The 15,326-nt window shown below is 40.8% G+C and overlaps 1 protein-coding gene across 1 annotated transcript in view; it reads right to left on the bottom strand.

Moving 5' to 3' along the window:
* LOC110965450 (rho GDP-dissociation inhibitor 1-like) overlaps positions 1-13,153 on the bottom strand; it is a 65,927-nt gene extending 52,774 nt beyond the window's left edge. The window contains exon 1 of the mRNA XM_022214511.2: positions 12,509-13,153. Within this exon, the coding sequence (XP_022070203.1) occupies positions 12,509-12,581 (73 nt within the window). The 5' untranslated portion in view covers positions 12,582-13,153. The remainder of the gene's footprint in view (positions 1-12,508) is intronic.
* Between the last annotated feature and the right edge of the window lie 2,173 nt (positions 13,154-15,326).

The following is a 15,326-nucleotide window of genomic DNA, read 5'->3' on the forward strand; positions in this document are numbered from 1 at the left end:
TCACGCTCCTGTTCACACATACCAGCAAATTGGAGAGACTGAGGAAGGAAGCCAGAGGAGCTGAAGAAAGCCCCTGAAGGCACGAGGAGAATGTAAATTCCACAGAGCACAAACCGGCCCCGTTGGGCAGCTTGGTTTGAGGAAACTAACTACTGCACCCCACTGTTTAGTTGATTTCTCCTTTTGAGAGTAATCCATCCATCCATTATCTATACACTGCTTAGTCCTCATTTTAAGGTCACGGGGAGCTGGAGTCTATCCCAGTTGACTTAGAATGAAGGAAGGGTACACCCTGGACAAGTCGCCAGTCTATCGCAGGGAAATGTATAGAGACATATAAGCACGCTCACAGTCACACCTACGAACAATTTAGAGTTACCAATTAACCTCAGCATGTTTTTGGACTGTGGGAGGAAGCCAGAGAACCCAGAGAACATGCAGAAAGATCCTAGGAAGGCCGGGACGCAAACCGGTGATCTTCTAGGCTAAAGTGCTAAACGCCAAGGCACTGTGCAGCCCCTTTTGAGAGTAATTTAAAGGTTAAATGATTGTGACACTACATAAGATTTCAACCTGCAGGAATATTTAATGCACATTTCATTAAATGTATCATTATCAGTTAAGTGAGTCGCAAGTTATGATTTACATTCAGGTCATTCTGCCTCAATTCAGCATATGCTCCATACCTGACCGTCTTTAGTTTGAAAGTTGGGGGTGAATATTGATTGAACAGACTTTTGGCATGTACTTTAAAACAAAGATTTAATGCTGGCATCAGTGCACCATTCCTTGATGCTATCAACTTTCCTAATAGTGTTTCTGTGTGACTAATTCTTTGCTAACAAGGTTATACTGAATTAAACCAGATCTGGTGAAAGAAAAAAACATATGTCTGACATATGCACATGGTTGCTTATGGTACCATTTTTCGTAAAATTATTTTAAGCACTATGAATTGAAAAACCATGATTTTTCTTTTAGCCCTGTAACAGTATCATATAACTTTTCCAGAGTGGTTTCACCTATCATACCTGCTCAATGCATGTTCAAATAGTGGAATTTCAGTAGCTTTTCTCTCATAAAGCATAAGCATTGGCAAAAACTCTACATTTTTAAAGCTCCTATTGGTGCCAATCACACGAAAAAAATATTCAGCCTTTGAGGGTGAAAAATAATGGTTTTATAGTTGGTGGAATATTGGAACAGAAAAAAATACGGACGTTTTTGGGCCAAATTTGCGCCATCATATAACTGGTTTCAAATACTGTTCCACAGATTGACATGAAGAAAAGATGACGTGACCCCTCCCCTCTTTAAGAATTTTTAAGTTAGAAACTAATGTGACCCCAGATTTGACACATTTTACTTAATAACAGATGTATGCACAGAAAAAATCTGACTAATATGAATTGGTCAGGGGTGAACTTTTTTGTTAATTGACTGAATTGAGGTAGAATGACGGTTATCTTTAATGTGAACACAGATCAAGATCAAACATAAATTATGTTTTTTTTTCTTCTTTGACCGGCAGAGTCAATTAGTAGGGTTTCCTACTGACATGCAAATTTCTCAATGACTCTATGGTTAAAATCTGGGGTCTCCCTGACAAGTTTCTTTTCCATAGAGAGCATGGCCAGTGCATTAAGACGATCCTGCGACATCGTGTTCCTGAGGAAGGTCTTGATTCTTTTTAGTGTTGAGAAGCACCTCTCAGATTCAGCTGTCGTCATTGGAGTCGTGATGAGGATCTTCAGGTGAGACACAGTCTCTGAGAAGGTGTCCTGAAGATTGTTGCTCATGAAGAGCTGGTACAGAGCCACAGCACCATTGCAACTCCTGAACTCTGTGTTGCTAAAGATGAGTGACAGTTCAGCGCAGGCTGACCCGCAGTTCAGCGGTCAGCCTGCGCCCCGCTGTCTCCTATCTCGTATTGAAGAGGAACGAACTGCGCATGTCAAAGTTATAACGAGAGTCAATGGGGAAAGATGAGTGCGCCCCGGACGGATATATCTCCACTCTTAGTAATTGTAGACATCGTCGGACGTTTCTAATTTGACTTTTTATTACAAATTATACATTTTAGTAAGTCTCTACAGGCTCTATTATCCATTTTGCTTGTTAAAAACATAGGATATACATGTAAATTTAATTTTAAAAACATTTTATTAAAGGAAGGGCTGTGACTCTGCATGATGTGAGACAGAGGGGGTGGCGCCCTAGCGCCCTCTATTGACCAGCCGCCCCTGGTTTAATAAGTGACCAGAGAAGAACTTACAATTTATACATGTCAAGACCAAAGGTAACTAATGCACCTTTCTTTTAATCCTAAAATTGTCTCTAGCTGCTCTTGAATTACAGCAATAAATATCAACATACTTTGAAATAACAACAGATTGATTAATTGTTTGGACAACTAATTGGGGGTAAAGTCTAAAACATAAAAAATATTTGCAAACAGTAGAGGAGAGCAAGTATAAGTTACAATTCAGAATTAGCTGTTGTACAGAGAAATTTAGTGTCATTAAAGAGCTGAGACACATGAGCCAAGATAAATCTGAGAATGGTAGCACAACACAGTGTGCTGGCAACAGGAAGTTACATGATAGATTTAGCCGAGCAGTAGGAGATGCTGCTTGCTGTTGTTATATGTTGCTGTTCAATTTTCATTCATGAGGGTTATTTGATTACTTGTGGATGTTTCTTTAGTGGATATCTTTTTTAAAGTTTACAATCAATGCACTGCAGACAGTGAAGATGTAAGTTTAACTTTGTTTCCTATTATATTTCTCTAATTTACATGATTCAATTGTTGTATTGCATTTGGTGTAAAACCCAACAGCAACATGATATTAGCATTATTAGCCACTAAGCTCCCTAAATATCTGCATCGGCATCAGCCATCGAAAAAACCTCAAACGAGTTGATAACTGTGACATATTACAGATTGAGCAAACTTTTTGATCCAAGCCAATTGGTGTCAGATATTACCAAAAAATCTCTCGTACTCACACAGCCATATATTAAACGGTGTAGTATGTCAGATATGGAAGGTTCGTGTCTTCATCAATGATTCTCGTTATTTATATATCGAACTCTGCAGTCCTCCCTCACATGAGCATTTGTGTGCACATGTCCATGCACTGCAGGGTAAACATGTTTCTGGGCTGCTGTTAAAGCCAGTTTCCTCTCTAACATGTGAGAGTTCCTCTTTGATCTGCAGACTGCTGACCTGTCACATGAGCTGAATCAATTAGCATTTATTTTATAAGGCAGGGTTCGGTTATGGTCTGGAGAGTTTTAATATAGATTTCTTTGAAAGCATTTGATAGTGGAAAACCAGCAAAGTGTCTTCTTTATTTTATCTAGGCCAAAGCAGGTGTTACACTGTCTGTGCCAGTTAGTCTGGCTTTTTATTAGGATATGACTGAAAAAGATGTAGATACTAATGTCCAAGATACAAATCAAATGTGAAAATCTGGCATTTCCTGGCTCAGAATAGGCTTTTGATGGAAAATCGGTGTGCTTTCAGTAAAGACAATGAGTCTGTTTTACCTTATTTGACATTAATCTTTGCAGTTTTTCATTATTGAATTCATGGGAATGAAACCAAAGCTAACAAATCTTATTTGGGACACTGGTATTTGTTCATCCTTCCATACGTTTTTGCTCTATGCAGGTATCCTGCATCTGACTTTAAATAAATATCTTCATTACAGAAGAAAGTTAAAAATCCACTCTTTTCGTTGCCCAAAAGTGTTACGGTAGGAGGAGGGGTTTGAACACAAAGTGAGAGCAGCACAGAGCGGATGGCAGGCGGACTGAGGTGTACAGGCTTTTATTTACAAAAAATACAAAAACTATTAACGCCAACTAAGGCCAGAAACTCACTACAAGCGAGAGGAGGGGGAAGGCGGGCTCCCATGGGGCGGCAGTGGAGGGGGGCAGGCACGCGCTGGTGCTCTGCACCAGGTGGAGCACGTGTGCGGCAGCCAAGAATGACACCAGGTCCTTCTTGGGGAGTGGGCTGGCCCATCAGGGCAGTCCAGGGGGAAAGGTCCATGCCCTCTCTCCCAGAGGGCGGCAGGGGTTCACGTCCTCAGTCCAGAGGACGGAAGGGGAAAAAGCAGGCTGCTATGTCAGCTCAGGGCTGTGTCACGTACCGTAGTCAATGCGTGACTGGCAGTAGAATCCCAGATCGGTGTGGGGAGACGGTCTTTATATCGGAGGTAATTGGGATGAGCTGCAGCTGCGCATACTAGCAGCTGCTCTCCATCAGCACTGATCACCTCCAGTGGCTGTGACAAAAAGTGATATAGCAGCTGCATTAAGCCTAAACACCCAGCGCTAAAACTCTTGTTGCTTCATTCCCAAGAAGACTCATGGCTGTACTAGCTGAAAAGGGTGCTTCTACTCAATACTGAGCACTTATGACCATGTGATATTTCAGTTTTTCTTTCTTAATAAATTTGCAAAAATTTCTATATTTCTGTTTTTTTCTGTCAAGATAGGTGCTGAGTGTACATGAATGAGAAATAAAATGAACTTTTTTGATTTTGGCAAATGGCTGCAATGACACAGAGAGTGAAAAATTTCAAGGGGTCTGAATACTTTCTGTACCCACTGTATCCTTGCAAAACAAGGCTAAGACACTTGTCACCCCTATAAAGAGAAGTGCTCCATAGAGAAGACATTACTTATTCATATGAATTTGTAGGAGCCTCTGGCTGCATTCGGAGTGCTAAAAACCAACAGTTCAACAGCTTAGTGATCATTTATCTTCCTCGCTTTTACATCAGTAAATGAGAATGTCAGATTCCTCTCCCACAATTTCTTTTTTGACATACCTTCAGCCAAATTGCTTTTTTTTTTTTTTTTTTTTTTTAGTATCTACTGAAGCAGCCTGTATAGATGTAGGTAAAATCACAAGACACAGACTTTGTGTTTATCTGCTGGCATTCACAGCTAAACCAACACATTTAGTGAAAATCAACAGAGCAATCTGTTTGGCAGCAGAAAGGCAGCTTCGGGGGAAGAAGGATACAGAGAGGACTGATTGCATGAGATCTGCAAAGCATACATGGTATGCTCATGTAGGCACAAGGCACAAACATGAATAGACACACTGAGGTTGTTCTTCTGTTGTCCTTGGTTGCATGCATAATGTAGCTCAGTGAGATATTTAAATCGTTAATGTCGCCATCACTTAAAATAATACACAAACATCACTGTCAGCAGTTTGGCAGAAGGGAATGCCAAAGAAAATAATGTTCTTGTGAAAATCTTTAATCATTTTAATGTAAATTATGATACTATATAAGAAATCAGTTGATCTTAATTGCATCTGTAGCAGCAGAATCTAAATCTGAAGAAATCTTGAATTATTATCTCAAATTCTGCAATTAGTAAGGCATGTTGGTAGCCTTGCCGTGCTAGACAACCCACGGCAACAAATTTAATTCTCTGCCAGGGTGGGTCTAGTTACCCTCCATAAGGCTCGAGGTTGGATGCTCCTAAAGCTGGCCGGACGAATCACCATGAAGTGTAGAGTCAGAAGGTGGGCGTAACTAAGTGACAACAGAGGCGCGACAATTCTGACAGAAACAACCGGAAACAACTAGCCTCGCCGCGCTAGACAACCCATGGCAACGGATTTAATTCTCTGCCAGTGTCGACAACAAAAACGACAACAGTCGTTGAGCTTCATTAGCACCGACTCTGAATAATCTTTCTGTTAACATGTCTGTAATATACTTGAGCTTCACCCATTGACTGTATAAATAAGGCTTCACCGAACTACCGCATCCTCTGATTTCCGGTGCTTTAGGAACCTATTCGTTGCGCTGATTGGTTGTATACCTACCCAATTGCTGCAGAGTGATTTGATAGACAACCTTTTAGCCCGCCTCCCTCCCTGTCGAGCGTGCCTAGACCCTTGCGTCTTCAGAGCATGGGTCTAGCGCGGCTAGGCTAGCATGTTGGTTGAAAATTCTAAAACATTCTTTTAAAAAGAGGTTTTTAAAAGCTGAGCACATCAACAATATTCTTTCATATCAAGATTTACGAGGACCCCATGCTCATTTTGTAATTGTAAATATGATGCTAGAGGCCCAAAAAAGGTGTGTACATTTTAGGCTTCAAAAAATAAATTTAAATGATCATTTTAAGTGTTTCATTTGAACAAAAACTGACAAAAAAATTATTTGTCTTTTTATGGGCAATTATATATCAGATCATTCCATACTAACACAATATTTAATGCACTAACATAATGAGATTGCAGTTTTTAATATGAATTCAATACAGAGTACATACATAGGAAAATGTATAATGTACTTATTTTTTTAATGTTTCAGATACCCCAGAAGATGCATTTGACACTATCTTTGGGGGCACTTGAAGGCCACTGTATATCAGGTGAAGATCCGAGACATAAATCATCTCAAGGAACATATCACCAACGCTATTACAAGCAGGACTTTAACTGTGCTAATGCAAGTTCATCAACAGTGGAAATCACGAATTAATGTGTGTTTTTGAAACAATGGTAATCATATAGAGCACATTATATAAATAAAAATGGTTGTCCAACATAACACACACACACACACACACACATAACATTAACATTAATATATATATATTCAGTTTGTAGAGCATAATATTGGATTTTGGATATGGTCAATTTCTTAAAGCAGTAAATTTCTTCAGTTGTTGATTATATGGCAGCTAAATAGTCACATAAATCTAAGTTTTTTACAGTATGATGATTAAATTGATCATTGTTTGTATAAAAAGATGGGTTAAGCCTCAGGGTCTGAAAAGTAAATTGCATAAGAACCTAAAATCTGCATTTTCTCAAATAACCAGCAGGAGGCATCTCCTTCAGTTGCAAAAAGAAGCCAGATTGTATAGAAGTCTCTGAAATATAACCCTACTTTTCCCATGACTTGTTACCTCAGCTGAACATTTTACTGATGACTTTATGGTCTCAATCGTTAAATCGTTAGTTTCTAGCCTCCTATAACACAGAATGCTGATCATTTTGTAAATTATGATGTCATTTTGATGAAAATAGATGATTAAGAAGCTTTAGAGACTTGACTACCTTGTGATTGTGAAGATACAGAGTCAGATACAGCAATCACTCCTCTGCGGTAAGGATTCAGACTGAGTACAATCCAGTGAGCTACTGGAGCGCTGCTATATCAACTTCTTCTGTAGGGTCTATGATCTTCTCATTCAACTCTGCCAAAAAACATTTTTTTTAAAGTACAAGTGAATTGTTTCTCTGTGTACAGTTGTTATCCGCACAAAGAGATGAAAATGGAACCAGGGAAACGCATTTGTTTTTGACATTTATTTAAAATATGGAGTCACAAACAGGGCATGAACGGAAAAGGAAATGTATCTCATTGTGAGTAATCAAAGTTTAACTGCTCCCCTTGTGAAAACACAAGCAGCTCTCCTGCTTGTGTTTTCATAATTGCTTCCTGTCTGCCTCCTCTTCCTTTAACCCAGATAACCATTCACTGTGTCAGAAAAACACTTTTTCCTCAATATGTGTGTGTGTATGTGTATGTGCCATGAGCGTTGATTTGCTGTTTTTTCATCGTCCTTTGAGGCTTGCTGTCACTGCTCTGTTCTAATACTATAACGAGACCTCTGGGACACCAAGACACGCACACACACACACGCACGCACGCACGCACGCACGCACGCGCGCACGCACACACACACACACACACACACACGTATACAAAAAGACACATAGACTAGCAGAAGAGAAAAAGGAAGCTGTCGGGCATACGCAAAGCCAATAACAGCTTTTACAATGAAGGAAAAGGTAGTAAAAGAAGAATGATCAACACAACGTTTCAGGGGTCTACAGGTTTGCTGCCATCAGAGTCTGGATGTTTCTGCCTCAACATGACTATAACTGATATGTCACCTGTGAGATTCCTGAGCACACTGCCCAGTGGTATAGTGGTTAGCACTTTCGCCTTGCAGCAAGAAGATCCCGGGGTGGGCCTGCGATCTTTCTGCATAGAGTTTGCATGTTCTCTCTGTGCATGCGCGGGTTTTCTCCGAGTACTCCGGCTTCCTCCCACAGTCCAAAAATATGCTGAGGTTAATTGGCTACTCTAAATCGTCCGTAGGTTTGAATGTGAATGTGCTTGTTTGTCTGTATATGTAGCCTTGCAACAGACTGGTGACCTGTCCAGGGTGTCCCCTGCCTTCGCCCAAGTCAGCTGGGATAGGCTCCAGCGACCCTAATGAGGATAAAGCGGTGTATAGAGGATGGATGGATGGATGGAGATTCCTGAGCAAAGGTGTCGACGCCCCGTCAACACCGGAGACACTTGTAACACTTCATTGCACTAACCAGCAAATGATTGAAATTGCAGTTTACATTCTTCCGTGCCGATGAAAGGCAGAGATGACAAATACATGACACCAGCTGCTGAGATGATACAACTCCTGGCAAAAATTATGGAATCACCAGTCTTGGAAGATGTTCAAGTTGTTTAATTTTCGTGAAAAATAGCTGATCACAGACATGCCACAACACTGAGGTAATTTTAAATGGCAACTTTCTGGCTTTAAGAAACACTAAAAGAAATCAAGACAAAAATTGTGGTAGTCAATAACAATTTTTAGATCAAGCAGAAAGAAAAAATATGGAATCATGAAAAATAAACAAACCCCCCCCCACTACAACACACCACTAGTACTTTGTTACACCACCTCTGGCTTTTATAACAGCTTACAGTCTCTGAGGCATGGACTTAACGACTACAGTCAGCTCAGTTTTATAAGTCGTTAAAAAACATATTTCAAAACATAACAATCATTTATCTCAATTTTTCATTGATTTAAGGGATAAAATGTTTTAATTGTGCTTTCACATAGACAAACAAAACACTGTGTTCACATTACGTTACACTACATTCTTGCTAATCTTTCAAAATAACCTGAATTCAGTGTATCTCCTAGAGGCAAAGTAGAAATACCCAAAACACCTTACTTTCTGAACATCTGCTTACCAATAGACAATACAATTTACCACTGTTCCTTAAATGCCTCACATTCAGACTGTGACTGCTGCTAACCCAGCAGCTGTGCACAGTGAAGCCTCTAGTCGCCATTCAGTTACTGCAGCCCAGATAAATGTGTGAGCAAAACTTAGATAGAAAAAGTAAGTTCTAATGTCAGATTTACAAAAGTTGAAGCCAAGTGATTCTAATCTTCATGTCATCGTCAGCAGGCAGCTGACATAGTATTCACTTGTAGTCATAGTTAAAATGATGCTGTGTCGCTGTCTCACAATGATACAAAAATCTTTAATAAATCCGTGGATCCAGGCTATAAGCTGTATCACTACCAAAATCTAATCACTTGGTCCTTGTGTCACTTCTGACCTTCCCTGAAAATGTCATCCAAATCTGTTAGTCCGTTTTTAAGTAATGTTGCAAACAGACAGACAGAGAAACAGACAGACAGACAAATGTATGATGTCACAAATTACTGCTTCCTTTATTATCTCCGTTAGAATCGGATACACTGGTCCAGAAATGTATGCTGACCCACAGTTCCTTGCAGCAGCAACATTAAAAGTGACCCAACATCCACGATGGAGCCATGCTCACAAATATATACAGTCATGGAAAAAATTATTAGACAACCCTTGTTTCTTCGGTTTCTTGTTCATTTTAATGCCTGGTAAGTAAAGGTACAGTAAACTGGCTGGAGTGGGCATCAACTGAAAATTGGATTCATCACTGAAGAGAACCATAGCCCAATCATCAACAGTCCAATCCTTGTGATCTCCAGCAAAGAGTAACGGGGCTTTCCTCTGCCTTTCGTTAATGAAGGACTTCCTCCTTTTAATCACAAGACAATAACATTTTTATGCACCTAAATGTGCCACCGTATTCTACAGCCCATTGGCTGAACATAGAGGAAAATGAATGTGCATCCACCCCTTTAATCAACGTCCTCTTTTATTAATGTTTCTCTCTCTCTCTCTCTCTCACACACACACACACACACACACACACACACACACACACACACACACACACACACACACACACACAAACACACAAACACACAAACACACATTAATATGTCCTCAGCTGCTCTGTCAGCCTTGATGAGACAGCAGGTTGTCTAATTGACTGACATGATTAGTCTCGTATGTGTCTGCTCACCCATGCAACCTCTTTTGTCACTCCTGGGACAAAAAAAAGGGAGGAGGAGGGTTGATGTGAGAAGCAGATAGAGTACAGCTCCTTCAACGCTCTCATCTGACAAGCTGACAGTGTGTGTGATGTGAGTAGAAGTGAGCAGGTAAAGAGAGGAGAAGGAATTGAGGCAGGAGAAGGAGGATTAGTGATCGAAGTGTGGAGGTTGTGTTCCCTAATCTGGTGAGGGGAGATAGAGTGAGAAAGAATAAATGACAGACATGAGGAGAGAAGAAAAGAAAGGAGGTGAGGAGTGTAAGAGGATGAGAAAAAGAAAGAATGAGAGAGAACAAAGAGGGACGAATGGTGAATTGTGTGGGTTAGAAAATGCAACATGAAGATGGAGAGAGCGTAGAAAGGAGAAGAGAGATTTCAATTAGCCTGTTTCAAGGCCTGCTGCTCGCTGTGTGAACTGCTGTTTGCTGATTGACAGATCACGAAAAGCGTTCAGCCACATGGGCCTCACCCACTCTCTCTCCGCCACAAACAAAACACACTTTGTAAAACATCTTGAGCTGCTCTCGTTTCATTTTTTGATAACAGCTGCTGACAGAACACATTTTCCCTTTGTTTGCCTAATTTTATTCATCATCTCTCCTGATTTCACCTCTCTCATGTAAACAATTCCTCTTCTTATATCTTCCAGTCCACCTACTCTTCTTCTTCACTTCCTCTTTTCCTCACACCTTCTCCAGACCTCTCTACTCCTTCTCCTCGTCTCATCAGCTTGCTCCTCGCTATTGCTATTTATCTTCCATTCAGTCACCTCCCACGTTCCTCTCAAACTCTCCTGCTCCTCCTCATTTTTCAAAACTCTATCCCAGCCAAGAGCCTTTGACGGGGAGTTGATATGCCATAAAAATCCACATAAATTGCAGTGATCACTCAAATATCTCTTGTAAGAAGCAGTTTTTTGACAACAATGAAATTATACAAGTTTTATCGCATTTACATATATAATGTGATTAATGCTACTGCTTCAAAAGTGGCTCTGAAATGTCTCACACAGGTTTCTCAGATGAATAAAACAATAATCCTGCTAGTTTTGTATTGGTTCTAATATGGCTGGCATTATTGAGGCATTACAATACTTCCAAGTGCATGAATTAAAGCATGAGAGAGTATTAGCACAACAACAAAATTAATTTAAATTTCTAACTTTCAGACAAATTGCAAGAAAGCAGCTGTCTCCAGTTTAAGAAATGAAAAACTCTGATACCATTTCTGCAGGAGAAACAGGCAAAAAACGTACAACACAGATCAGCACTTGCTGAAGAAATTAAATTGCTGTTTAAAATTCACATTTAATAGAACAGATTATTCACAGCACCTTTGACTCTAAATCTAAATTGCTAAATTACACCTCCACTACTCTCTGTCTTTCCTGTTTCTGGTTCTCTCTTTTAAATGACTTCACACTCTTTTTACATCCACGTCCCTCCCTCTTTTCCTTTTTTTTATTTACCTCATGAAGCACACACTCTTATACACACACCTGTGCGAGGGGAAACCCCAGCACCATCTGTAACTGCTCAACAATGCTGCAGTGTAACAGACACACACTAACACACACAGCTGCCTTATCTTGCGTTTATCATACTGTTGTGAATACTAAAGCAAAAAATAAATAGTGTTGGAAGTTGGAGCAGACGTTGGTGACATAATTTGGTTCATGCATATGCTGTGTCTTCACAGACACACACCCACACACACACACACAAACACACACACCTTTTTCTTTCTGCCAGTGTTTGTCACAAACGCACACCCTTTTTGCATGAGCAGTTCAAAATACAGTTCAAAAAGCTAGCAGCACACATACACACACGCACGCACGCACACACACACACACACACACACACACACACACACACACACACACACACACACACACACACACACACACACACACACACACACACAGAGAGACACAGGCTTGGTGTAGGATGTGATCAATAGCTATTGATCTGCCACCTTTGGCTTGTCTTGGCAGCCCTTCATGTTAGACATAAAAATGTCCACACCCGCCAGGATAGAGACATATGGCACACACACACACACACACACACACACACACACACACACACACACACACACACATCCTTAAAAACCAACACATACTCATTATTTTCTTTTAAATTCTACTCGATAAAAGCTTCAAACTAAATGCCATAAAAAATAGATCATTTAAGAGCTCTGTAACAACTTGAATTGCTGAACTTGTACTAATTCACACACACACACTCCTCATCTGGCTGGCTCACCTCTGTAGCACATAGTCAGCCACAGCACCTCCAGCACCTGACCCCCGAACTCACACACGTCCAATCCCAGCATGGTGCCTCTCTGCAGGGCTGAAGAAGAACCGTGGAACTGAGGAACGTCCACAGGTAGCAACAAAGTAGGAAAAGATGAAATAGAAGAGCATCCACAAGAAAAAAAGTCTTTGATTGGAGATTTTTTTTCAAAAAAGTGTCATGCGAGCATCTCTTCCTCAGAGATTTTTTAAAAAATGTAGCTGGAGGGGTTAAGGAGGGAGGGCTGCTGTTGGAGAAACAGCGCACGAGAGAGAGCGGCAGGGAGGGTATCTTTGGGTGTGGATGTGATGGGGATGTGTGTGAGCCAGAGAGCGAGAGGATGGAGGGAGGCAGGGAGGGAGGGTGAGGCAGAAGCAGCAGACATGAAAAGCAGCAGCTGGGTTTCTGCACTACTTCTTCTTCTTCTCTCTCATAAACTAGAGTTTAGTGAGAGAGAAAGAGGCTTTTTTCCCTTTTTTGCATGCAAGGATGCTGGAAGGAAGGCAGACGCTGCTTCAGCCGGCAGAATCTGTCTGCAGTTGTGTGTTTTTGTGCTCAGACACTGGCTATCGATTTGCAGACAAGCAGCGAACCCCTCCCCTCCTGCATCCCTCTCTCCCTCCTTCCCTCTCTCCCTCCGTCCCTCCCTCCCTCGTGTCATCAGCACAGTGACTGCAATGAGCTCATCCTTTACCCCCTCCCTCCCTGCCTCCCATTGCTCGCTCTTCCTCCCATCCTCCTCCTCTCTTTCTCCACACCTCATTCCTTCCTTCTCACGCATCCTCACTACCCTCCAACTCTTTCATGTTTGCATTCCCCTCCCTTCATTTTTCATCACTTCCTATGAATTCTCACATGCCGTCCACTCTCCCACTCCACCTATGCATCATCATGTCACACCGACCATCTCTATTTATTTTATGTCTCCCCCCTCCACCCTCCTCACCTTCTCTATCTCCCTCCGTTCTTTCAGTGACCACGCCCTGTCAGCGAGCATGCTTCAATCATGACTGTCTCTCTCAGTCTTTTCTCCCCCGTCTCTTTTGCTTTTTCCTCTCTCTTTTTTCTTCAGATATCCCCAGAGTGATGAGAGAGACTGTAGTGTGGCAGAATAGGAAAAAGGGGGTTGCTTCTCCCAGCTGACAATCAGACACACTCCCTTTCACACACGTCTGCACACACACGTCTCGTTAATTTGTCATTCAGGGGTCGTCCGGCTGTCATGTAGCGTGCTATGGGAGACAACTTCCCTCTTTCTCCGTCTCTCTCTCTCAGACTCTGGCGAACCTCGGCAGGGTGTTGACTTCCACCCACAGATGTGAACGCACTTTAAAAATTTGCTGAAACTTGCTGAAATCTGGATAATTTAACTGGGAGGTGATTCAGGATTTAGTCAAAAGCTGCAAAAAAATTATTTGAGCACAATTCCTTCAAGAGATTTCCCAGCACTCTTGAATTCAGATGTTTTTTTTATTAACCTACAGCTGTCATATTATCAGGCAAATCATTTACACCATGTGTCTGCTGTCATAAACCACTTGTTATTCAATAAAGATCAAGTCGTGAGGAATTCAACTGAAAATGGACACTGCATCATAACTGAAGCACATATAACAGCAAAAAAGACCAAAATTAAACCAGTCGCTTTCATCGCAAATCAACATTTCAAACAAGCAGCAGTTTCCTTTTGTTTTCCTACTAAGAACATGAACAGATTATGTAAAGAGATGAAGATATTGTGATTCAAACTTCCTGAATGTACCAGTTTGCACATTTTTTGCACAAATATTCAACAATCTTAATATGATAACTAATTTAATTCAGTAATTTGAATGACATCTGACTGAGCATTGGCCAATAGTGGTCATGCTTTTTGTGCAGGCTCATGTGTAATTGTGCACAGTTAGGTGTTGAAATACACCAGCATTCACAATCATTGTGACATTTTAAAAAATGAAATATTGATATCATGTTATAATACAATGCAATGCAAACAATACAAGTATAATACATATACTATGATACTGTCATAAATAATTCAATTCAATTCAATTCAATTTTATTTATATAGCGTCAATTACAGTCAAATCGTCTCAAGACGCTTTACAGAATCCATATGCCTGACCCCCAGAGCAAGCCCAAAGGCGACAGTGGCAAGGAAAAACACCCTTTTAACAGGGAAGAAACCTTGAGCAGAACCCGGCTCTATATAGGGGGGACCCATCTGCCTGCTGGCCGGGCGGGTTGAGAGGGACAGAGGAGGGCAAGGGGGAGGGATGGGAGAAGAGGGAGGGGTGGGAAAGCAAGGAAAACACAACACACATTTGGATACATGCATGACAGGATATGTGACACAGACAAAGTATAAGCTAACATTGAATAAGGCAGCAGCAGTAATAATCTGGTTGACACATACAGTTTAGTTATGGTTACAGAATCTCTCTGTGTCCCTACACTCTCATTCTCAGTGTAACTGTAACAATGAACAACTGACTGAACAGTTTTCTTTAAAAAAAAAAAATCATATACATATCACTTTAATAATGTTATTGTGAATTCTTTTGGTCAAGATAATTGTGCTGTAAATAAAAGATTTTGTGACAGCCCTTGTTATGAATGGTCACACCGATGCATAGACAGTCCTTACAGACCACGTGAATATAATGCGACAAAACTGTGCACAATTTAGCTCCAAGAGAAAATAAACACCATGTTATGTTTTTAAAAAAGGATCTTAATTTTATTTTCTTTTTCCTCAACATGATTGTCAGCCACCATCTACTAT

The sequence above is a fragment of the Acanthochromis polyacanthus genome, chromosome 21 (assembly GCF_021347895.1).
Source record: "Acanthochromis polyacanthus isolate Apoly-LR-REF ecotype Palm Island chromosome 21, KAUST_Apoly_ChrSc, whole genome shotgun sequence".
Classification (NCBI taxonomy): domain Eukaryota; kingdom Metazoa; phylum Chordata; class Actinopteri; family Pomacentridae; genus Acanthochromis; species Acanthochromis polyacanthus.